Below are 24,787 nucleotides of genomic sequence, written 5' to 3' on the forward strand. Positions count from 1 at the left end.
TTATCAAGATACACGCAACAATTATTTACCAAACAATGGTAAGCATTACCAAACCGCCATCAAGCTATGCAATATCTGCACTTCCCTTTATTTTCATGGCCAGAACGCATACATCTCTTATCAAGGGCACAAAGTTCTTCACGAGCACAAACATGGAAATCAAAACAAGGTAGTACCAATGCAGCTGGTCAGCTAGCTAGATGGAGCATTAGGTTGTCGACAAGTAGGACAAACAGTCAGACATGATTGATCCGGAGCCACAGGACGATGCAATCTCGATGATAATAATGGGGCAGGGCAACTTAGTAATGCTTCGGGTATGTGCAAACATTTCCATGCAAATCGCACAGTCTAATTCATCATCAGGTGGACTCGCCTCCTCCAAAGCCTAGATAAATGATTTAGTTGCCGGAATCAGCTTGGCCCTGTAGTATGATTCCTCTTCCCACTCCAAGACACGTTCCACCGGTTCTCTAATTGTTGAATTCAGTGTTTTAACATCGATAACTTTGTCGGGGACGGCTTCTGCTAGAAGAAAACTCAATATTTGCTCAATAATACACGGATACGCATCTTCGGAAACACCCGCATGATTGTAAACGTACCTGCGCAATTTGTGCCGTAACTTGTTGGCTTCCAGGGGAGACCGATCTATGACCCTTTTATACCTCGCCAATCTCTCCATCGTCGTCCTTGCATTTCCACTTTCCCTCTCCCTCGAGAACCGCAACTTGAGAGTTCCCTTGCGTAGCAAAACCTAGTTCATATCTATCATAACCATCGGTTTCTGCATTATACTTAAAACATGCCTTATACAGTCGGATTCTGATCGGAATTACGTCCACGCCGGCTCTGCTTCGGTAGGTGCTTTCGGTGTTTTGATGAACTTGAGAGGTATAGTTGTATCTCGTGTGAAAGGTGCTCATGCCAGCTGTTGCTTCAACTCTGTTCCTCAGCGGCGGCGATGGGGTAGTTCCATATATACGAATCTGGGACTTTAACCCTAAATCCACCGCAGATAGGGAAACCTATTACCAAAACGTATACTTGTACTAGGAAAACGATTTCGTTCCGTCATCTTCTGTTAAATAAGTTTCTGAAGCTTTTTATTGGTGAAAAATGTGAACCTACTCGCATCATTCTATGTTGATTATTGATTACCTTTGTGCAGCTGAAGCTGCTAAACTGGCAGGTGTGTACTTTGCTAAATGTCTCTCAGACAGACCTCTTGCTCAAATTAACTGCGAAGTTGTCCATGGCGAAGCTCCGTCCAGACTGTCCAGAGTGCTGTAGGCTTAAGGTAACATAAGAACACATTGGTCTAGATTAAAAATTGTCATTTTGAGGTAGAGAGGGCTTCAATTTTTAAAGTTCTTGTTTGCAATTGCATGGAGAGATACATGTAATGGGAAGAAACAAGAGCATACATATAATGTTACACAGAGCAATAGTTTGAAGTTTTGATATAATAGTGCATTTTTCTCGATACTTCGATATACAAAAGATGGATGATCAAGGAAGCAAAAACATGGAAATTAAAACATGGTAGTACCAATGCAGCTGGTTATGCCCAAAACTGCAGCAGCTAGCTAGATGGAGCATTAATAGGTTGTCGACAAGTAGGACAGACACGATTGATCCGGAGCCACCGGACGATGCAATCTCGATGATAATAATGGGAGCAGGGCAATTTAGTAATGCTGCGAGTATGTGCAAACATTTCCATACAAATCGCACAGTCGAATTCATCATCAGGTGGACTCGCCTCCTCCAAAGCCCGGGTGAAGACTCAGTTGCCGGAATCAGCTTGGCCCTGTAGTACGATTCCACTTGCCGCGCCAAGTGTCGTTCCACCGGATCTCTAATTGTTGAATTCAGTGTTTGAACCTCGATAGTTTATTCGGGCACGGCAGAAAACTCAATATCTGCTCAACGATACAGGGATGCTCATCTTCGGAACATAGTTTTAAACGTACCTGCGCAATTTGTCCCTTAACTTGTTGGTTTCCGGGGGAGACTGATCTATGACCCTTTTATACCTCGCAAATCTCTCCATCGTCGTCTTTGCATCTCCACTTTCCCTCTCCCTCGAGAATCGCAACTTCAGAGTTCCCTGGCGTACCACAATTGCTTCTTGAGTATCGTAATTACTGTTTTCTGAATTATACTTAAAAGACGCCTTGTGCCGCTGGACTCTGATCGGAATTACATCCACGCCGGCTCTGCTTCGGTAGGTGCTTTCGGTGTTTTGATGAACTTGAGATATATAGGTGTATCTCACACAAAAGGTGCTCATGCTGTTGCTTCAACTCTGTTCCTCAGCGGCGGCGATCGGGTAGTTCCTTATATATATAGGAATCTGGTTATTTAACCCTAAATCCACCGGAGATGGGGAAACCACCTGTTACCAAAATGTATACTCTACTACTATTAGGAAAAGTTTTTCGATTCGACATCTTTTAAACCATTAGTTTGAAAGCTTTTAGAACTTCATCTGGCAGAATAGAGACTATTTCAAAAAACTTACTTGGGTTTGGAGATATAGTAATGTATGCAACAAACCCTAATGCAGCAAAATTTGGGGAATAATTGCATATTGGGACGATCATCCAGAACTATATCAGTAATGAAGTGATCGAAGTGCGCATAATAGGACGATGTGTACTAATATGAAGAACCCTCTGTTTAGTACAACATGACATCAATCGTGAAGGCTTATGATAGTGAACTGTAAATGATGTAAATTACAACTTAGTTATCGATGAAATGAATGCGTGCGTTTCGTAATTCTTATCACATAAGGAGCAGATTAACTACGTGGGGGTTGAGTCACAATGTGAATTAATTGATCCGTATTTGACGAAGAACACAAGTTGATAAGATAAGCATCTCGATGACATGGTTGGTCAATGGCCATCTTATTATTTAGGCTGCTTCTTGTTCAACAAATTCCAACTTAACTTCTGCCAATTACGGCTTTACAACAAGGGAACACATAATCATAGATGACTCTTATTCTTCAGCATCATCGAGTAAACACATATCCTTAATCAATCACATATAAAGACGTAATTGACTTTGTAAACACATAATCATAGGTTTGGTGTCTCACAATGACACATTCTTTAGCATTATCATCCTTAATCAACCAAATTAAACACGTAATTAGCTACAACCATGCAATGGATTAGTCGTAGCTACAACCATGCAATAATTTAGTCATCATCTAATTCAAACTCATGGTTGGCCAAAATATCCTAAATTCATATTAAAAAATCCAAACTGCCCCAAGTAGTTATATACCGGAACTTATCACACATTACACAGACCTCTTCATCTCTCACGTTGGCATTTTATCAAACACTTGGTGAACACAAACAATTTCAGTATCAGAGAGCTCCGCATTTCCTCAATGGATTACAGCGATGATGTCAGTGTTTCTCCCACTGATGGCGGCAACTTGGCCCGTAAAGTGGTGGCGGTGGCTGCCGGAGAAGCTCACACTCTAGCTCTCACAGGTAGGAGAGTAATTGTAGAATTTGATGAACTTTGCTTTTGAGTAATTGTGGGTGTTGATTTTCAGGTGATGGTTATGTGTATACATGGGGAAGAGGCATGTTCGGGCGACTAGGAACGGGGTCGGAGTCCGACGAGCTGTTTCCGGTTCGGGTCAAGTTGAAACCGGAGAAGAGTCTCAAGTTTGTGGGAGTGGCTGCTGGTGCTTACCACAGTATTGCTCTTGCTGGTCAGTTTTGAATTGTTAGCTTTTAGTATTGACAAATATCAATCTTTTAGCTATACATACGATAATTGCTGCAATAGGCTTTTATGCTTGTTTAGATGATCTTTTTTCACTGTTTATTAAGTGTTAGCAGATATTTGTGGGCAGACATTGAAATTAGTCTAATTAGTAGATGATGATATCTTGGTGTTGCATAAGATTAGGCTTATTTTATAGGTGATTCTTCTAATCACCATCCTTAAACAACAAGAAAGACTGAAAGAGGCTGCTTGTTGTTAAATTTTATGGCTTTTGCCTGGTTATATCCTCGAATTAGGTTTGTTTTTGGGTGTCTTGAGCTTAAATGGTATGAAAAGTTATTCAACTATAGAGCCTGGGAGTAGAGATATGAATGATCAAGTTCAAACTTGCTACATTTCATTGCATGACCTGTGTACAAAGATCATTTGCTTCTTTACTTATTACTGTTCTGATTTGCCTTTGTACATTATGCTTACTGAAAATGTGATCACTGGCTTACTCAGCACTGGTTAACTAACCTTTAGATATCAGAACACAACAGTATATGTCTCTGAAGAGTTTTATTCTATCTACTTTTGAATTGACAGAACACTAATATAATTACATGATGTGCATGATCTCGTATGTTTCAACTTTCCGTCCATTGTTGCAGATGATGGGTCTGTTTGGTGTTGGGGCTACAACATCTGTATCCTTCTTAACATGATTTAGCTATGAAAGTTGCATCATAAAATTTTCAATTTTTTTTCCTTGCCTATTTACACTGTTTAATTCCTCAACTGTTAAATGGATGGTCAACTTGGTGTAAATGGAGAAAGTTCTTTAGTACCCTGCTTGCTAGAGCGATTCCTTGAGTTGGGATCTGGAACGAGGAGTTAAGTGCCACTACAGGTATGAAATAATTGGTATTGTCACCGACTTGAATTAGATAAGATAAGAGCCTGATATATGCTATAATTTGGTTGCCATCTATGTCTACATCAGGTTTGTTCTGTTAAGGCTGGAGGAATGATGTCACTAGCAATAGATAATCTCGGTGGCCTTTGGATGTGGGGCAATTGTCCACTAGAAAGCAGCAGCAGTGAAGCTGGGTTCTCGCTCGTGAGCAGTTTCACTCCCACCCCGGTGTGGGATTTCCATGGCCACATGGCTGTGAAGGTAGCATGCGGAAATGAGCATGTAGTAGCCCTAGTCACTGCTGGAGAAACATATAAAGGTGAAGATCTTGTATGCTTCTCTTGGGGTAGTAACAATCATGGTCAGTTAGGCCTTGGGGATAGAGAGAACCGGAAACGTCCTGAAATTGTACAAGATTTTAACAAGGACTCCATTTTTGCTATTTATGATGTGGCATGTGGGGCTTTTCACACGGCTTTGCTTACCCACAAAAAAAGACCAAGTGAGACATTAGAAAGCATGTGCTGGACGTTTGGCCTTGGCGAAAATGGGCAACTTGGGCATGGAACCATCCAAAGTGAATCGTCTCCTGAAATTGTAAAGGAATTGCCACAATATGTGTATCTAGTCTCTGTTGACTGTGGCTTATTCCACACCAGTGTTGTTTCATCTGCCGGAGATGTGTGGTCATGGGGGATGGAGAAGGGTCTTGGTCTTTGCCCAGATGCTAGTTTTACTGGGACAGATGCAGGAGATGCCCTTTCTCCCTTACAGATTCTGTGTAATGGATCAAGTGAGTCTAAATTTCAGGAGCCTGTCCAAGTTGTATGTGGTGCTGCCCATACTGTTCTTGTCGCAAATGATGGATACAAGCTTTGGTCTTGGGGGAGAGGAAGGAGTGGGGTTCTTGGAAACGGGAAGACAATCGACTGTTTTTCCCCCACTATTGTGTTGTGGCCTCCACTTACAGAGGATTTCAAGCAAGAAGAACTGAATACTGTTGGGGAGGGACACAGATCTGCAGAAGATAATTCTGAAAGAGTCACTGAAACAGGAAAATGCTCGTCTTCATCAACAGAAGAAATGAAGCCTCTTCAGTCAAAACTCTCAGTGATGGAACGATATGCCGGCATACTTCATTGTTCAGTATTTGGAAAACCCTTGGAAGAGCAGGATATTCCGATCTCCTTGCAGAACCCGGGTACTTATGAGATCGGAAAGGAATGGGACAGAATGTTAGAGTCAGCAGATCGCTTGAAACTCTTAAGGCTGGAAAGCTTCTATCAGAATATGCTTGAAGGTGTTAAAGATAAGCTGATGAAGAGAAGGATTCAGGAGATAGTAAAAGAATGTCTCAGTTCTTCTACTATAAACAAAGTATAGGTAATGCATATCGAAACAATGATATTATACATATACACAATTCGAGTAAGGAAAACGATCATAGAGATGTTACTAACGGAAACACAATTCTGTTTTGGGATAGATGGGGTTCGATTGAACTGGAATGGAGCAGGAGAAGTGCTTGAACTTACACTAGTACTAGCGAGAAGGAGGATGATGTGCGGATGAAGACGAGTCATGAGGGCCTCTACAGTGATAGTTGAAAGTGCAGGGTGATTGTAATACATATGTAATAGATGATGTAAATTTGCTATGATTGATGTACACTGGTAGTAGTATGGGAATTTTGTCTCAACTTCATGTGGAATGAACGAGCACGAATGCTTCCATTTCCACGTTTAGTCAATTAGCCAGAATTCAAGTGCTTGCCGGACACCAATCTAAATCGGATGCAACTCTAGTTAGGCTTATACAACAATTCAATTGAAAATTCTGTCAATTACATGGTTGTATTCTCAATCCACAATGTGATTCTTAATTCTTGTAGAAGCAAAAAACATAGGCAAAATTACCAAAATACATCCTAAATTTGGCTGAAATTGTCAATTTGCACCTCGAATTTGCATTTCAGTCAATTTATTTTCTAAACTTGGTAAAAAATTTCGATTTGCAACTCATCCGTTAAATTTAACTGTTTTTATCTAATTTTGTGTCACATGTCATATACATGAGGGATAATTTTGTCATTTTTTATTTTTATTTTTCTTAAAAACAAATAAAAATATTCTTTAAAAAGAGAATTATTTTTTTAATCAAATTATTTATTTACATATTTTTTCTACATACTTAATCATACTTCGAATTATATATTCAACATACACACTCATTCAAATATAATGTGTTGTGTATATATATTTTTATATGTACACCTTTATTTTTGATTTTTTGTGTATTTATTTATATATTTTTAATATCTTTTAACGTACCATATTACGTAAAATAATAAATATATAAATCAGTAACATGTTTCGAAAAAAATAAAAAAACATAGTAGCAAATATTCTTCTTAAATAATTTTATTAATTTATTTCATTATTAAATATGAATAAATATATAATGACAATATTGTCCCTCAAATGCATGATATGTGATTAAAATTGGATGGAAAACATTAAATTTAACGGATGAGGTGCAAATCGGCAATTTTTACCAAATTTAGGAGGTAAATTGACTCAAATACAAATTCGGAGTGAAAACTGATAATTATTATTAAATTTAAAATACAAATTGACACTTTTGCCAAAAATATACTGTGTGTGACTGACTCTCTTCTAAATTATGATGGATAGTAGGGGGGGGGGGGGGGGGGTTATGGGTTATGTGTGAAATTACATAAATATCCTACCTTCTACTTGCACTTTCCCTCTCTTCCGTCCTGAACCCCTAAAATCTCAAAAATCCCAAATTAACAGAAGACTAACCTCCCAAAACCTCTCTCACTCACTTCCTCAAATGCCCGGCGTCGCATCAGATTCCGGCGACGGTTCTCTGGTCCCCCACTCGCCGGAGCTCCCGCAGCCCGTCGCACACTCCATCCACCACGGCCTCAATCCTCCGATCGCTCGCCTCTCCATCTCCTGGTCCCGCGGCAACACCCTGCGCGTGTCGGTTCTCCGTCCGCCGTCCAATGAGGACTCCGAAGAAGGCGAGGCCGGCGGGAGAGTAGTGGAGGTGAAGCTCAGCAATGGAGACGGTGAGAATAGCGACACCACGTGGCGGAGGATCGCCTACGGCTCCGTTACGCCGTTCGCTCACCTCCAGAGCCGCCGGAGCACCATCTCCAACTTGTCGAACATGTCTCTCAGTCCGTCGCCGTACAGCATCGATTGGTAGTTCAATTTTCTCGAGCTCAATTTAGTCGTTTTCGATTTTTATTTTCTTGTGTGAATTTTAGCTATGAAAATGTGACTGCTTAGAAAATTTTAGGTGGGAGTATGTGATGGAATACAGTAAGGACATAAATGCACTCCTTGGTAGCCTCGATTCAGGTCCTGAACCGGTGATTGACGACCGGAAGAGGGTTTTAAAGGTGAAATGTTTGGGTTTTGATCATGCTGTGTGGCTTTCCAGATTACATTTACTGTTTTTCTAACTGAATTTAGTTGGTGAAATTAATTTTTAGAGAGCTGAGGAGCCTACCTCGATAAAAGCAGCTTGGGAGTTGATGGAGATATTTTATGCCGACAAGCAGTCACAGCCATGGCAATTGGAACGGCTTGTTGATTGGTTGGCTGTAATGATCGTTTCGTATTTCTTCTGCTTGTTTGTTGATATTTTATCCGGCATTTTGATTGTTGCTTTTGTTATGGTCGGTTTACAGGACTGATGATTGCCTTGTTTTGTGGCAGGATTATGATTGTTTGCTCTCGAGTACTCACCCAACAGTTTATGCAAAACTTGTCGATTTCCAAAATGAACTTTCCGGCTTACAGGTTTGGCATGTCCTGTTCTTATATCCATTTCCATCGTGTTTTCTATGGAGAGCTGGTCATAATGTACTTGTTAAGTAATACATATTATATTTCCAATTTGTTTTGAGTAAAACTGTTTTGTTACCTTGCCTGTTCTTATCATGCCATAAGTCACTGCCTCATTCGTTAGTTCATGTCTTCTGCCTAATCTAATGATATTTCTGCTTTATTTAGCAAATCCTTTGAGTAGTTTTTGTTTGACTTTATTGAAGGCAACATTCATTGTGCCTATATGGTCTTATTCCAAAAGTCACACTCTGTGGACTATGTCTTTAAGATTAGTAGCTTCATTTTTTTTTGGTTCTTCAAGATGGTGGAGAATTTTATCATGCACCTTTTCCATTTACAGATTATTGAGGACGATCCTAAATATTGGGATATGTTATCATCAGCACTTGCTGTTGGCTGGATTGATATTGTGGTATGCAGTTCTTTTTTAAGCGCTAAACTATATTCTATTTTAACCTCTCTTTTTTTTTATGTTTATTGATCATTTAAGTTGTTATATGCGGTTTATTTCAATTGCAGGTGAAAATGTTACGCTCGCATGGATCTTATCAACTTGATCAGCTTGGAAACCGTGAGGTTGGTGGGAAAATAGCTAATTTAGGACATATTACATTTGCTTCCTACTTACTTGCGTGTATATTATATATTTATATGATCATGGCATGTAATAATAATTTGTAGTCTTTAACCTTTTTTATGATAATGCTGGATTCTAATCCATTTCTCTGTACTGCATAAGTCTTTTTATTTGACAGTCATCTAATTTACTCTTCATGTTTCTTCATTCCATGCTCCTTTTTACTTTGATATTTCAGGTTTTTTGTTTTCCAAAATAAAACATAATATCGTTTTCTCTGCTACAACAATAAAAACTATTGCCACATTGGTGTTCTGATGTCCATGTAGCAATATCAACAGTACCTTATCTAATGTATGTCCTGTATGTAACTGAATAGACAGAGAATGGACTTGTAGAGGCAGTTGCTGTTCTTATCTCAAATAAGCCACGTATGCGTCCAGGAGTAGAAGATGGAAAGTTGGGTGAATGCTTTAAAGCGAAGCCTGATTTTATCAGGGTATATATAGTCTGTTAAAACTTCAGTTCTTCTTTTATGCTCCGGGTTTTGTCTTCTTTAATTTGAAATGTAAAGGATTGTATGGCTAGGCATGGGAGAAGTGGAGAGCACAAATTACGAAGCTAGACTGCAGTGGCTTCTGGCTTCAGTGTGGTCACCATCAAACCCGGGAGGGATTGAAGAATATGATACAGGTTATGCTTGGAAATATTGACAATCTCTGCAATGGAACCTGCCATTGGATAGAGCTGTTTGTTTCGCACTTTCTATATGTCAGGCCATTAACAGTGGTAATGCCTAATTCTTATACCATAATATGGTTTTTCTAATGTCTTTATATAACTGGATGCTGAAAGCAGACAACTAATGTCTTCTGTTGAAATCAGGGTCTTGAAAGCATGTATAGCCTAGCCCAGAAGTGCTTACAACTTAAACCAATGTCGGGACCTCATAGGTTGATAGATATTATTCTTGGAATTCTTGGGGAAAATACTGAGGTAAAGATCAGACACGAATGGCACACAGATATAGTTTCCATCTTTTTCTTCTATTTAACTCCTTCAGTCTTTTGGAAATTGTACAGGTTGTCTTGGCGGAATGCTCTCGAGCATTTGGGCCTTGGTAAGCTACTAAATTCTCTTTCTCACTGCACATACCCTCCCAAAACATCCCCTATCCCACCTAGTATGGCAGGATCTAATTTGCTTGTCAGTTTGAAGCAAAACATATTGATTATGCTGCTGCTGTTTTGTTGCTGGAATTCATAGTTATGTAATTTTGTTCTTTGTTTGCAACAGGATGGTTGCCCATGCCATTGAATTATTGACTACTGGGAGTGATCATGCAGAAAGTCTTCTACATGAAGAACGTGATAATTTGGGGGGAATTAGTATAGCAGAACTACATCGGCTTGTCTATGCTCAAGTTTTATCATCACATGCATTGACTTGGCAGGTAATTCTAAATGAGCTAGTGGTAGATTGTTTTGTTTCGGGTACTATAGTAATTGGTTTGTGATCGTATGCTAAATATACGTGGACTACGGTTGCGATGAAGGCAACTGAACTGATGGTGTTGATCACTTTGTCGGAACTGACCAGAGAATCCTTGGTCAGCCACCATTGGTTTTAGTGATGCCATTAGGTCAACCAGTTTCACTCAACTAAGGTCCTTTAGTCTTCAGTCTTCACGATTTGTAGCATATAAAACTTTGTGGTTGCTATTAATACAAATTACCACTAGTATTTTCTTATAAGTGCTATGTCTCTTTTGATCCTGGCCTATTTCTTTTTTGGTTAGTAGTATAAATCTTAGTGCACAGGCTAAATATGTTGAAATATTGACTTATTCATGTTTCCAGATTGCTCCAATATATTTGTCGTCGTGCATGAAGCAAGGAATGGGTTTGTTAGAGATTTTATTGTCTAAGTTGCCTACTGAACATAATGAAACACTTCTTAAGGTAATGAATTGCTGATAATAATGCCAAATTTTTGTTACTTACCATTAGTCATCCTGGAAATTTATACTGGAATCTACTATGTATTATTTTACTGATATAAAAGATATTAACTGTTGGCACTTTTCATGCAGAATATAGAGATTTGTCGTCTTTACGAACTTGATACTGTTGGTGAAAATATTATGAAGGTATGTGCACATTTCCATATGTTTTCTGTTTATGCAAATTCTGTATGCACTTTTGGACTTTCCAATTGTGAAACTTAACAATTGCATGTTTGATCACGAATCCTGTCGAAAGTCGAAATTAAGGTTCTTGGGAAATGGAAGACATTAAGTTTAGGATAAAGGATAGTTTATCCTGAATATAAAGAATACACATGTCCTGGAACTTAAGTATCCACTTGTGCTAAGAACTGCCAGACATTGTTAACCTCTAGGCAGTAGGCATTCTTCAACTTACGTTGTCATTGTTTTTCAATCTCACAAGTTTCGCACGCCTAGAGCCTAGAGCTTATTGACTTCTTTTTTTCTTTTCTTTTTGGGTGACTCATGGAATATCTGGTCAAACTTGTTATATCTCCTGTTCTTGCAAAAGTTGAATTTCCAAAACACCTGTTAAAAGTTTTTCAGTTTTTAGATTGCCGGGGTGTACCATTGGAAGCATGGTAGGAAAGGTTGTGGAGTATTCTGGCTTCAGCAAGCCCGAGATGAAGTTCGTCTTACTAGGATTGCTCAGCATTTGTTTGATTCTGTTGGAAAGTCGATCTCCGATGAGAGCTTCAAGGTAAATGCTATTTGCCTCCAGAAATTCGAAGCCATGGTATTAGAAGAATATTTCATTTGTGAAACAACTCTCTACTTTTTATACACAGCAATGGGAAGGCTTGATTGAATTGTTGGGGTCTGAATCCAAAGCTACTGGGGGTCTAGACTTCCTGCACAGGTATGAAAATGTTACCTTGCATTTCCATGAGCAGTCATTATCTCCATCAGTTTCCTGACTTAAAGTTCTTATGTGTTCTAGGTATAGGGATTTCAAGAAGTCCCTCAAGCAGGTTCGTGATGGAAAAACTACAGATGCAGCTCATCAAGCTGTAGAATCTCTGATCTTGGTCAGTGTATAACTTACATGTAATTGTTGTATCTACCATCCTCATAGTTTACAGTTGCTTAACACTAAGATCTAAACTGCGTGCTTATACTGCTTTGCCACATCGTATATTTGAACTCTGCACCGTCAAGACTCATTGCTTATGAGTGATCCAATGTATTAGAGAGAACGGATTCTAATTGGATAGTTTACTACTACCCGTAATGGAAAAGTTGTTGCTCTCTGTCTGCCACTTTGTAAAGTGACATTATTCAATATGATTCTGCAGCTTATGAAAAACCCTTCTACACCTCAGCGCTTCTGGCTGCCTCTACTTCATGATTCGGTAAGCTCACTAAAAGGTTTTTATTAAATTCTGATAGAAGAATCAAATAAGACTCTTGCCATATATAGGCTTGGATTTGTGAACCTACATGCATCATTCTATTCTGCCTATCTTTGTGCAGTTGAAGCTGCTAAACTGGCAGGAGCGTCCTCTGCTTAATGTCTCTCAGACAGATCTCGTGCTCAATAAACTACAAGAGTTGTCCATGGCTAAGCTCCGTCCAGACTTTATTGAAACAGACTTGCCACCAGAGGCCCTGCGTTGTGTGCGGTTGGCTCTTGCTTCAAATCTTGGACGTGCCATCTTGGAGGAGTAATAGTTGACAGTCTATTAGGCACTTGTTTGGTAAATCGTCTCGAATGTCTTAGCTAGTTTGGCCTTCGCTTAATTTTGGAGAAAAGTGGTGTTTGTATGTTCTTATGATTCTTGCTAGCAACAAATCTACTTACAATCACCCCATTTATAGCTATCACTATAGAGATCCTCATTCATACTAGTCCTCGCACTCATCATCGTCATCTCGTTCTCAGTTTTTGAGATGTGTTTTACGTCAACAGAATATGGCTTCAAATCGTGAATTGTATGATAGTTTTAACATCGTGTAATGCCATCTCGAATTAATGGTCTCTATTGACACAAGAAATAGTTAAACTCCCAGAATCCTTGCATCTAGTTCTGGAATCAGATATCCGTTAGAATAGGAGCTCAGGTCCATGCACGGGACAAGAAAGTCGCTGCCTAATTTAGGCTGCAACATTGAACATCTCTGGCAATCTTGAGTTGACAGTGTTCTATTTTCTTAGTGTTGGCAATCTTGAGTTGACAGTGTCCTATTTTCTTAGTGTGTTGGCAATGACGACTTGATTGCGGGTTCCTGCAATGGTTTGATATGTCTATAAGTCTTAATCAACCCCCTTAAGAATTGCATAAACTTGGCCGATCGATGTATGCTTACCAACAACAAAAAACTATTGCAACTCTTAAGAAGAATTGCATAAACTTGGAGGAGCTTAATCTACATGGCGGTAAACAGATCATCACCTCCTGTATTGATGCATTTTCAAATCACAAGTGCTTACAATTTCTTAATCTATTTGGTTGTTTATCCGAATATATATGCTCAAGAAAACCCAGCTCTTCGATGACCTTCATTGGAGGTGATTGTAGTTTAAGAAAGTTAGAGAGATAGGTTGTTTCAAGAAATGTAAGATAAAACTCTTATCAAATTCCTACAGCTCGTTAACCATTGAAAATTAAGGATCATAGGGCTTATGATTTATGAACAACTTGTGGTGGGAACCATCAGTATTTTATTAGTGTTGAAGTTTACAAGACATAGAGCTTGTGTTGAGTCCAAACATCTCTAATGAAAAAGATTCATCAAGTAGCCCAGCAAAAGCTGGAACCCAATGCCCATACTGGTGCAAGTCTACAAGAAATTGAAGAAAATGAAAACGTAGACTTTCTCCACCCAACTACACTGTTTGCTCCTCCGCCGTCGGCGGACCCGGAAGAGTAGACTCTGCTGCGAATCAAATTAGCTGTGCCTTTTTGTCCATTTTTCTTGGTTTTGCTATCTTTATAAGTTTCTCTTCTCTGTTCCTTGTCATTAGCCGCGCGGCAATCATATTCATGTGATGACCTCCAACTCTTAACTACAATCATTTTCTCGGTACGTTTGCAATTCTTCTCTTCTAGATTTCAAATAGACCCTCTTCTGACTGTTTCTTGTGATTTTCATTCCAGTAAGTTCAGTAACTAGTACAAAGTCGACATGTTGTAGTGTTCGAGTACCTCTGCAAGCCATTCGTGCTCACACTTTGATTTGAGCTTATGCAAACACAGAATAGATGAACATGGATAAGATAGGAGATGATGAACTATGCCAAATCCTGGGATGGGTCACCGACCCAGCTGATAGAAAATCGGCCTCTCAGGTGTGCAAGGGGTGGTGGCTCATGGAGTCTCTGACCCGATCATCACTCCGACTTCTCAACCTTGAGCATCTCCCTCGATTACTTGCTAGGTACCCAAACATAGTCACATTCCAAACCCCCAAGGGAGTGAGCAACGCCGACCTCGCTTTGGTGGCTCAATCATGCCCCAAATTGGAGGCCATCAAACTCGAGGCGATATCAGATATTGAGGAAATTGGGGTGCGAGGCATTCACCTACTGGGAGGCACAGGTGGAGCTGCAGCTGAGGATTCAGGGATCTCTGTTGATGAATTATGGGAGAAATTGCGGGTGGTTAAACAAGTTGGGGACGAAGGTTTGTGCGCTCTGGCAAATGGGTGTCCCAAGTTGTCCAAGATTGTGATCAACAGGAGTGGGGCTGGACTGCTTGGAATTATTGCCATGATTACTTCTTCAGCACATAACTTGACTCATTTGGATTTGGGAGAGTGCTCTTTGGTTTCGGACAAAGCCCTTGAAGCAATTGGGTACTCTAGTTGTCCCATTCGCGTTTTGAGTCTAAGACTCTGCTCCAAAATTACAGATGCCGGATTGAAGTTTTTGGCAGATGGGCCTTGCTCAAAAACCATACAGCAGTTGAAACTCCTCGGCTGTACTAAAATCACTGGTGCCGGGGTCTGGCATTTGTCCAAGATGCATGTCCTGGAGGAGCTGGATTTGGCGATGTGTATCAAGGTAACTGATGTTGGAGGAGTGGCAATTTCCTCGATTCAAAACCTCAAAAATTTGAACCTGGCCGGTCTACATTTGCTGACGGAAAAAACCTTTGTAGCTCTTGCTAAGAATTGCATTAACTTGGAGGAGTTGCGTGTATCTAATGGTAGAGGGACCGCTACAGCCAGTATTGATGCTTTTTTGGGCCACAAGTGCTTGCGATCCCTTAATCTAGCTGGTTGTTTTTCTGATGATATTAAAGGATATGCTTTAGAAAGTCTAGCGCTTGGATGCCCTTCATTGGAGTCAATTGTGGTGTTCAGAAATTTTAGAGAAAGGCTGTTGCAGGAAATGCAAGAGGACATTGTTAGCAGATTCCTGAAGTTTCTTTGATTGTTGATAGTTTGGGTTTGCGCTCTTCAGTTTCATACGGGGGAGTATTTATAACTTGCATAGTTTAGTGTTGGAGCAATGTAGTTTGCTGGGAATGCTAAAAATTGTTTGTTTGACCTGAATAAGTTTTTCTGGTGCTTTTGCCAGCTCTTCTCATCTAGTTGTTTGTACATTGATAATCTGAAAAATACAATGAGATTGTTGGGTGTGGCTTGTCCCTGCTTATGAAACACTTCAACACCTTGGCTCTTCTGGCTGTTGCCTGTTCATGAATCGTGTGAATAAAGTCAACAAACGCGTTCTTGAAAACAGGCAAAGTCTACTTAAAGTTCTTGGTACTTCATTAAAATTCATTATTGTTGGTACATGAAAAGTCTGGAGAGAATTCTTGTTTGCAGGGTTTAGACTGGTAATTACCATCGTTACATTACCAGTCCAAACTTAACTTTAATCTGAGAATTATGTAACATCTCTAATTTAAGCTAGTGATTGGACTTTAATTAAAACCGAGCAAGCAGAGTGGTTTAAGACTTGATTCAGGGAAACCTGCTCTGCCGACCTTCGACCTCCTTCAACACTGGTACCACCACTTTTATATCACAATTTGTGTCGAATTGATTTCACAGAATTGTTACTTGTCTAAGTGTGATTGCTGTTCAATAGTTCACTGAAACAGAATTTAAAACATGAATATGGATATGATAGTGTTACATCGTTTTGGATTTAGTCTTATACATAGTCATCGTAATCTTAGAATATGTAGTAGCTATTGAGGCTTTCGATGATATATTACTTGCAATGACCTATTAAAAGAAAAACAGTTTCAAACATCAATAAGGAATCCTAATTCGTATTGGTTTATTGTTATTTTAGTTCGGGACTAGATAGTATTAGAATTCTGTTATTGAATTACAATTCAGAAAACTTATTGTCCATGTTATTTGGTTCTAGGTGAAAACAACATCACCTATCATCAGAATTCAGAATCATTCTCATACCTTTCACTGCGTTATATTCAAGGGCTTGTTCTGCTGAAAAGTGAAAATCATTGAGCTTTATCATAAGATTTTCTTTTTCTGTATACTGTCCATAGTCTTGGATAAAAATTGGCCCTTAGTTAAAGTAATTCATTACTGTTGTTTGTTATTAGATACTTCTGCAATGGGAAAAAAGAAGACAGATGAAGATGGTGCATCCAAGAAGGGTAAATCAGCTGAGAAAGATGCTTCTAAAGATTGGAAGAAAGTGAAGGCACCTAATGTCTCCTCCAGATTGTTCGACATGGAGGCATCTTCCTCCAGTTCCTCCAGTGCAAAGGCGAAAGTTTCTTCATACATTGATGATATTGATCTCCCTCCCTCTGATGATGATGAGGTGGAAGAGGAAGAACAACCTAATCAGCAAAGGGAGAGGCTAACATGCTTGATATATCCATGACAGAGAAACAGTTTAAAAAGCCCGAAAGGAAGGACTTTCTTGCTGCCCATGCTGCTGAGCACTCAAAGAAGGAGGCCTTAAGAGATGATCCTGATGCTTTTACTGTTGTTATTGGAGGCAGGATAGGTGACAATGCAGATGCTAATGTCAAGGATATATCAATAGATGGGTTTTCTGTGGCGGTTACTGGAAAGGAACTACTAAAGAATGCATCAGTGAAGATATCCTATGGGAAAAGATAAGGACTGGTTGGTCCGAATGAGACCGGGAAGTCTACCCTCTTGAAGCATCTTGCTTTGAAGAAGATTCCAGTTCCAAAAAATATTGATGTGCTTTTAGTTGAACAAGAGGTAGTTGGTGATAATAGAAGTGCTCTTGAAGCAGTTGTTTCGGCTAATGAAGAACTCATTAAGCTCAGTGAAGGTTGCAGCATTGCATAATTCAGAGGAAGAGAACAGTCATGATGATGATGTGGGAGAGAAGCTTGTTGAATTGTACGATCAATTGCAGCAGATGGGATCGGATGCTGCTGAAGCCAAGGCTTCAAAGTTCTTGCTGGTTTGGGGTTTACAAAGGATATGCAAGGTCGTCCTACTAAGTCATTCAGTGGTGGTTGGAGAATGAGAATCTCATTAGCTAGGGCACTGTTTGTGCAACCAACTCTGTTGTTGCTTGATGACCCAACAAACCATCTTGACTTGCGGGCTGTTCTTTGGTTGGAGGACTACTTGTGCCGCTGGAAAAAGACTTTGGTGGTTGTCTCACATGATCGTGGTTTCCTCAACTCAGTGTGCACAGATATTATTCTTCTGTATGATCTGAAGCTCCACCAGAACAGTGGGAACTTTGATGATTTTGAAAGTGGATATGACAAACGCCGCAAAGAAGTAAACAAGAAATATGAAACTTACGAGAAGGAGAAGGACAAAGCAAAGTTCTTAGTTACTAAAGAAAAATCAATAAGCAAGGGCAAGGGCAAGAAAAAGGCCGACGAGGAGGACGACAACCAAGTTGATGAGGCTCCTAAGAAGTGGAGGGATTATAGTGTGGAGTTTCACCTTCCTGAACCAACTGAGCTTACACCTCCACTCTTGCAACTTATCAATGTCAGCTTCAGTTATCCAAACCGGGAAGATTTTAGGCTGTCTGATGTTGATGTTGGTATTGATATGGGTACTCGTGTTGCCATTGTTGGACCTAATGGAGCCGGAAAGTCTACTCTGCTCAACCTTCTTGCTGGTGATTTGGTTCCTAGTGAGGGTGAAGTAAGGAGGAGTCAGAAGTTAAAGATAGGTAGGTACTCTCAGCATTTTGTGGACCTTCTGACAATGGAAGAAACCCCAGTTTCATACCTTCTTCGTCTTCATCCTAACCAAAAGGGATGTAGCAAGCAGGAGGCTGTTCGTGCAAAGCTTGGAAAGTATGGACTCCCTGGCCACAACCATCTGAAACCTATTGCAACATTATCTGGAGGACAGAAAGCTCGAGTTGTCTTCACATCAATATCCATGTCAAACCCCCACCTTCTGCTTTTGGATGAACCGACGAACCATTTAGATATGCAAAGCATTGATGCACTGGCTAATGCACTTGATGAATTCACCGGCGGGGTTGTACTGGTCAGTCATGACTCCAGACTAATATCAAGTGTGTGCAAGGATGAAGAAAAGAGTCAAATTTGGATTGTTGAAGATGGTACTGTGGAGAAATTTGATGGCAGTTTTCATGAGTATAAGGACGAGCTACTAAATGAAATTAGAGCTGAAAGTGATGAGCAGTAAGGTTTCCATTATTTTCATGACAATGTAAAATAGTTTCTCATGTCATGCTCATAGCAAGTCGCTACACGCAGTTTGATCACCGTTTGACGGATCAGCATTGCTACTAATCCAGACTTTCAGAGTTGTACTAACGATGTGATTAAGCTTGTTAAAATGTGTGAACCTATCAATGCTGCCCAGCAATCCATGCTTACACTGAGCTGGTCACCTGGTGCCATCGGGTTGCTGTTTTTGGGCCGGATTGTCCAAAGTAAAAAGATAATAACCAGATAACTTCGTAGTGGCCTAACGCTTCATTGTTTCTATTTGTTCCAGACTTCTATCTCATGTAGGGCTCTTGAGCCAGCTCTTCAGAAGCTTATTACGTAGTTCGAGTTTCTCTTTCATTCCCATCTGTGTTTTCAATTTTGCGATGTCTTCGAGAAGAAAAGGAAAGAAGACTATGGATGTGCCAAGTGATGACGAGTTGGGTCTAATCTTAAAGCTGATTACCGACCCGGATGATAGAAAATCCATTTCTCTAGTTTGCAAGCGATAGTTTCATGTGGAGGGTCTGACTCGATTATCTATTCGTGTCACCAAACCAAAACTCCTCCCTCGATTTCTCTCTAGATTGCCCAACTTGGTAGAATTCGAAACATCAAAGTGTTTGAGCGACGCCAACCTAATATTGATGGCAAAAACATGTCCCAAATTGGAGTTGCTCAATCTTAGCACGCTGTCGATACGAAGACGAGTTGGCGACGAAGGTCTGTGTGCGTTGGCAACCCACTGTCCCAAACTAGCCGAACTTATTTTGCAAGAGGCCATAATGTTGGTTTGATGGGACTAAACTCGATCATAACTTCAGCAGCAAGTAATCTGAGTTTGGCATATTGCACCAAGGTTTGTGACAATGTGCTTCATGCAATTACGTGTGGTAAAAATTTAGAGTTGGATTTCCCTTCTTCTCTTCCGAAGGTGTTTTAGCATTCCATCTGTATTCCTTCTAGTGAACAAGATAATAATTTTCAGGCTCTGCTCTTCTTAGTTCAATGCCATTATAACTGAGTTATTAGATCGCAGTGAACCTATTACATTGGTAGTATTGCTTCTGTGATATAGTAGTAGGATCAAATGTAATGATACCATATAGGTGTACCAACAACTAAACAAATGTAATTGAATACTCTCACCTAACAAATTGGCTGTGCAGTAGAGAATGTAAAAGAATAGCATCAATGAGGTCATATAGCCGCTAAATGCAAAATAAGGATACAAAACTACCCATCATTCCTCAACGGAAAGTGTAGAACAGTAGAAGTCTGGCGACCTCTAGTTTCGTCTGCTCCAACCTTTTGAGTCCCCGCTGGATTAACCAAGTCCTTTCACAATGTACTATACATGATCACTGACCACTTCCAATGGCAAATGCCTTCCCTTCCTGCCCACAAGTGAATGAATTGACAAGCATCTCACCAGGGTGATCTTCGATAAATACACTAAATACAAGCACTGTCCAAATCTCCAGGAATCTTCTGCAAGAGAACACCCAGGAAAGCCATGGCTCAGTAGTCTCTTCCTGTAATGCACCATGCTGCAAGTTAGGTTTACAGTTTCTTGGGCAGATTGTAAGTCTTCTTAAGAAACTTGGAAGCTGCTTCATCATTTCTATAGCACAAAACACGGAGGAGCGTATTTGGTTCAGTCGGATTCCACTGCCCAGTAGTAGGAGGTAAAGGGAGTCTGGACCTGGCAGAAGAGCCATATGACTCCAAGGTCACGCGTCTAAATCGTTCAATGAGGCTCTCAGTATCGGTTCTGAAAAGAGGAAGTACACCTCTCACTGTAGTTGTAAACTTATCTATCAATTCAGAAGGCAAGCCGTCCCCATTCGCCCAGAACAGATCTTTAAGGGACTTGAAGTCGTCTTCTATTATTTGAGAATCCTTCCGGGAGAATGCACGAGAAGGGCCTCCAGCAAGCAAAACCAGCAAGAACCCATCAAAAGAAGCTCTCATTATGTCAGTAATAATGCGTGTGCGTACTCTTTCATGAACCGTGTTTGATATGATAAGTAAGTTCTTCTCCAGCTCGTCAAGGAAAGGCTCTATTCTAGAAGATGATGGTTCTCCAACATACAAACCATCCCAAAGAACATGACTGAGGTCATGGAAGACCATTTTATAAGCTACTGCCTCACAAAGTTGAGTGATAACCTCCACACAAGCCGCAGGTGAAAGCTCAAACTTCTTTCCCAGACCATTTGAAAAGTCCTCTACATGAGCAGATTCAGAATTTCTCAGATGCGTAACAATCCGTTTCTCCAAAACTTCCAATTCACTCCGGATTCTTTGCAATGTGTTGATGCGACAAAGCAACTGTGGTATCCCAAAGGAGTTATCCCCGTTGACTGTTGCAACCTGAGAGTTCCTCTTCAGAGAAGTTGGCGATTTTTCTTTCTTTTTGCCAAAACCTTGGAACTTTGATTCCATAGTGCATCTGGTTAATGCAGGCATAGTGGGAACAAATGTGTTATGTGATCCTGCAGATCAGAAGAAAAAACTGCTTATCACGAAATGAACATACCTTACTTAATTTATAAAATATAAGGAGTTACAATATTACTTACCACATCCAGACTTTGCTTTGGTCACATAATATTGAAGAGATCTATCAAGGCCTGTCATCAAATCAGGAAGCAATGCAGGATGCATTGGTATTGGTAGCTGAAAGAATGCAACCAGAGTCTCATCAAAAGTTCGCAGAACTTCAACAGCAGATGGAGCATATCCATCTTCACTTGCTGGTGGATTCCATTCCTGTAACATCAATGAACAATGTTAGCTCTACTACATAAGATTAAGTTAAATGGTAAGTTATTAATGACGACCTTCCATATCACCAATAAAAAAATCTGCAGGGAGGATTTCATCCATCTACTTGGGATTAAGATGATAAGAATGATCAAGCCAAGACAAAACACCAAATAAAGTTCATGCTGTGGGTTATAGAAGGAAAAACAGAACAAAATACAACATACAGATAAAATTCAGGAAACAGACACAATGTACAGCCATGGGTTTAGATTTTTCTGTGGGAATCAAGTGCAATAATGGGACTCGGGGTGTAGATTTTGTGTAGGCCATGAGTGGCATGAACAATGTGCAGCCATGCCCTTACAACAGAACTTTGTCCTCTTTTGCCCGGATATAAGACCAACAAATGAATTCAATTCAGAGTTACTGCATACCTCTTGTTGCAGGTTCCTATCAATCCATTCTTTAAGTCTGTCCACTCTTGTCTTGATCCACACTTTAACCAGATTTGCAATTGCAGCTTCAGCCTCATAAGGAGGCATCTCACGAATAATTGCCTTGCCACCATCATCACTATCCACAGAATCCTCAACTGCTATGAGCACAAGATCTTTCTCCAGCTTATCTGCAGCTCTCAAAACCTGAACAGCATCTGGCGTCAACTCTGCTATACCCGATATGAACTGTTTTATTTCATTTGCATAGCAAGCATGAAGAGTTGCCACAGCTACACCGGCAGCAAAAGGATGCCATATCTTTAGTATTGGACTGAATAACTGCTTCTCCTTAATTGCCAGCTCACCAACATCCTTTGCAAGGATGGCCAGAACAGGAAGAGAATCTGCCTGGCCTCGTGATGCTCTCCTGCTAGAATCTGCCTGCTCCATTCTCTGTGTACAGTTTACCAAACATATGGCAGGTCATACATCTAAATAAATAGATTAAAAAAAACACTGAATATGCAAGCAAAACATGTCAGACAAAGTTATGAAGCAAAAACTTGGCCGTAAAGGAAACTTGGTATGTCGTCAGGCATTTTTTTAATCATATTACACCTTCCAGAATTGGCATATAACTTACCTGAGCAAAAGCAGTGCGTAATGATGATCTGATATAAGTGTCAATCCTGTTGCGAGCAACATCAGCTTCATTTTTTCTCCTCCTGCGGTACTCATTTGATATGTCTTCAACAAGTATCTTAGCTGCAACTACTCCCAGAGAAACAATTGCCTGCATGGTATCGATATTACTGCTATCAAAAGTGTCATGATAGGCTAGGAGTCTCTTTTCTGCCCAACCCAATATCGAAGTCAATGTGGAACTCAAGATCTTGCAGTATTCGGGATCCTTTGTTGCCTTTGCGTCTTTAGCAACCTCCGCTAACTGCGTATCAGCAGCATACAATAGGTCTAATTCAACTTGGCCAGTAGCGACAAAACGGTTAAACAAAACCCACGTAAAGCAAAGGTTGTGGAGCATCTGGTTAAGTCCAAGGATGGACCAGGTCTTCTTTATATGCTCCATTAGCTCGTCCACTTCCTCTATCACAGATGTCTCATCTTGATTATCAAACACGGCTTGGAGAAGCATTTCATAAATGCGGAGATTCAACGGTAACCCATCTGCCCAGTGGGACGTATCATATAAGCCATCCGATGACCTGGAAGCCAGAGCTGTAACAGCACTACGAAGAACCTGCATGGACTCATTATTTCTACCCGTTTCAAATGGCCTGTCCAATGCTCCATGGATAATCTGCCGTAGCCGCTGCGCAGCGCTATTGGACTTGTCCAGTGGCACAAAGGGATGCAAAAGCAGACCAGCCTCGAGAATTCTAAGGGTTCTTTTCCGCCATTCCTCGTGTTCTTGCGGGTCAGTAAAATCAGATGACTTGAGCTGCTGTAACAGCTCCAGTGGAACCACAACCGACTCAATTCGCCTTCCAACCTGTAAATAAGCACATCAAAACAGATGACTATCACTTACTATATCAGAAATATGCTAACTAGAACATTTAGGCTCCTATAAAGACACAAATATGCTCTGAAGTAACTGTAATTCATTTAATAAGAACATTTCATCATCAGATCGAACCACATTTAGTAAACAAGCCATTACTCTTCCAAAAATGGATTGTAATTCCAAATTTGACCAACTCAGTATTCAAATTCAAATTACTTAATAAAAACAGAGAAAATGAGAGTGATAATTGAGCTGACCTGTCCAGCTGAAATTCGAAGCAGAGCTCTCTTGACTCTGGAGTCCATAGCTTCAGATATCCCCATTTGGATCCTCATCAGCTCCCCAACCGTCATAGCCCGCTTAGGCCTACCGGGCCCCGACCCTGACCCGGACCCGGGGCTCTTCTTCGAACCGGAAGAGCCCGGCGATTTGAGGCCCAATGCCTTCTTCATCTTACTCGCCGCGGCGGAGGTGAGCGATCTCTGCAGCGCCGGTGAGCCATTCGGCGAGCCGACGGCGCCGTTGCTGTGCTGCTGCTGCGTCGGCGACTCGGAGGAGACGAACGTGAGGGCTTTCCCGGTGGAGGTGCGGCAGGCGGCGACGAAGATCTCGTAGGCCGTGAGGCGGAGCTCCGAATCGGTGAGCTGGGCCGAGAGCTGGCCCAATGGGGACGGAAGATCGGCGGCCATGGCGGTTGGCTTTGCCGGTATCGTCAGTGCCGTGGTGGTGGTGGTGGAGGAGGAGGAGTGGGACCCTCTCTTAGAATGGCCCAGTGAGAGCTCTCTGAAAAGATGAGCCATTGCAGAAGAAGAGAGAGAAAGAGAGAGCTTAGCAGACTAGAGCTGCAGCTTAATACATTCATACACTCAAAAGCTAAACAAATAGTGAAAGAGAAAGGAGAGAGAAAATGTTTTTTTTTTTTTTACTTTTTGGGGTGAATGGAAGGAGAAGAAGAAGAAGAACATGGTTTAGTGAATAAGTGACCAATTTAATCATGGGGACCAGGTGGAATGAGTTATATTAAGTAGTTGTTTAAAGTTTAATTTTTGTTAACTAGTTGTTATTGTACCTATCTACCATGGCTATTGGTTTTGGTTGTAGGTTAATGTCAAATTTTGAATAAGACATACCAGCCAATCTCTATATTACGAGGAGAAAGAAAGAGATGGCAGAGTTTACTATATGGTTGAGGACTTGTGAATGGGAAAGTGTCAAATCTATACAAGAAAAACATTATGTAAGAAACGGAAAAACAAATTTTTTGAA

The 24,787-nt window shown here is 40.5% G+C and overlaps 4 protein-coding genes and 1 pseudogene across 4 annotated transcripts; 4 read left to right on the plus strand and 1 right to left on the minus strand.

The window, feature by feature from the left end:
- Nucleotides 1–3,334: 3,334 nt before the first annotated feature.
- On the plus strand, nt 3,335–6,246 carry LOC126783264 (uncharacterized). The gene is given in 5 exon segments (XM_050508706.1): nt 3,335–3,518; nt 3,584–3,745; nt 4,416–4,451; nt 4,554–4,654; nt 4,748–6,246. Coding segments are annotated over 5 exon segments (1,701 nt in total). The 5' UTR covers nt 3,335–3,412; the 3' UTR covers nt 6,044–6,246.
- Nucleotides 6,247–7,458: 1,212 nt separating this feature from the next.
- Nucleotides 7,459–13,032, plus strand: LOC126782488 (nuclear pore complex protein NUP85). Its single transcript, XM_050507746.1, has 18 exons — nt 7,459–7,893; nt 7,991–8,093; nt 8,187–8,297; nt 8,413–8,496; nt 8,885–8,956; nt 9,064–9,120; nt 9,501–9,620; nt 9,710–9,910; nt 10,007–10,117; nt 10,204–10,241; nt 10,418–10,574; nt 10,981–11,082; nt 11,214–11,270; nt 11,722–11,868; nt 11,957–12,027; nt 12,109–12,196; nt 12,464–12,520; nt 12,642–13,032. Exons 1-18 carry the CDS (start codon nt 7,517–7,519, stop codon nt 12,834–12,836), a joined length of 2,148 nt encoding a protein of 715 aa, XP_050363703.1. The 5' UTR covers nt 7,459–7,516; the 3' UTR covers nt 12,837–13,032.
- Nucleotides 13,033–13,887: 855 nt separating this feature from the next.
- LOC126783798 (F-box protein At3g58530-like) lies at nt 13,888–15,753 on the plus strand. Its single transcript, XM_050509333.1, has 2 exons — nt 13,888–14,192; nt 14,267–15,753. The coding sequence occupies exon 2, from the start codon at nt 14,371–14,373 to the stop codon at nt 15,541–15,543; it is 1,173 nt and encodes a 390-aa protein (XP_050365290.1). The 5' UTR covers nt 13,888–14,192; nt 14,267–14,370; the 3' UTR covers nt 15,544–15,753.
- Nucleotides 15,754–16,704: 951 nt separating this feature from the next.
- LOC126783041 (ABC transporter F family member 4-like) lies at nt 16,705–18,832 on the plus strand (annotated as a pseudogene).
- Nucleotides 18,833–19,899: 1,067 nt separating this feature from the next.
- On the minus strand, nt 19,900–24,370 carry LOC126783040 (protein unc-13 homolog). Its single transcript, XM_050508420.1, has 5 exons — nt 23,779–24,370; nt 22,640–23,506; nt 21,994–22,449; nt 21,373–21,562; nt 19,900–21,285 (listed from the first exon to the last, which is right to left on the minus strand). The coding sequence occupies exons 1-5, from the start codon at nt 24,319–24,321 to the stop codon at nt 20,351–20,353; spliced, it is 2,991 nt and encodes a 996-aa protein (XP_050364377.1). The 5' UTR covers nt 24,322–24,370; the 3' UTR covers nt 19,900–20,350.
- Between the last annotated feature and the right edge of the window lie 417 nt (nt 24,371–24,787).

Source organism: Argentina anserina, chromosome 2 (genome assembly GCF_933775445.1).
Source record: "Argentina anserina chromosome 2, drPotAnse1.1, whole genome shotgun sequence".
Lineage (NCBI taxonomy): Eukaryota > Viridiplantae > Streptophyta > Magnoliopsida > Rosales > Rosaceae > Argentina > Argentina anserina.

Bases quoted from the DNA above. Each gene is read 5' to 3' on its own strand.
- LOC126782488 (XM_050507746.1), top strand. From the start codon at position 7,517: ATGCCCGGCGTCGCATCAGATTCCGGCGACGGTTCTCTGGTCCCCCAC. The intron at 12,028-12,108 runs GTATGAAAATGT...TATGTGTTCTAG, and splicing joins GGTCTAGACTTCCTGCACAG to GTATAGGGATTTCAAGAAGT. The intron at 12,197-12,463 runs GTCAGTGTATAA...ATGATTCTGCAG, and splicing joins CTGTAGAATCTCTGATCTTG to CTTATGAAAAACCCTTCTAC.
- LOC126783798 (XM_050509333.1), top strand. From the start codon at position 14,371: ATGAACATGGATAAGATAGGAGATGATGAACTATGCCAAATCCTGGGA.
- LOC126783040 (XM_050508420.1), bottom strand. From the start codon at position 24,321: ATGGCTCATCTTTTCAGAGAGCTCTCACTGGGCCATTCTAAGAGAGGG. The intron at 23,507-23,778 runs GTCAGCTCAATT...GCTTATTTACAG, and splicing joins TTCGAATTTCAGCTGGACAG to GTTGGAAGGCGAATTGAGTC. The intron at 22,450-22,639 runs GTAAGTTATATG...AACTGTACACAG, and splicing joins TACGCACTGCTTTTGCTCAG to AGAATGGAGCAGGCAGATTC.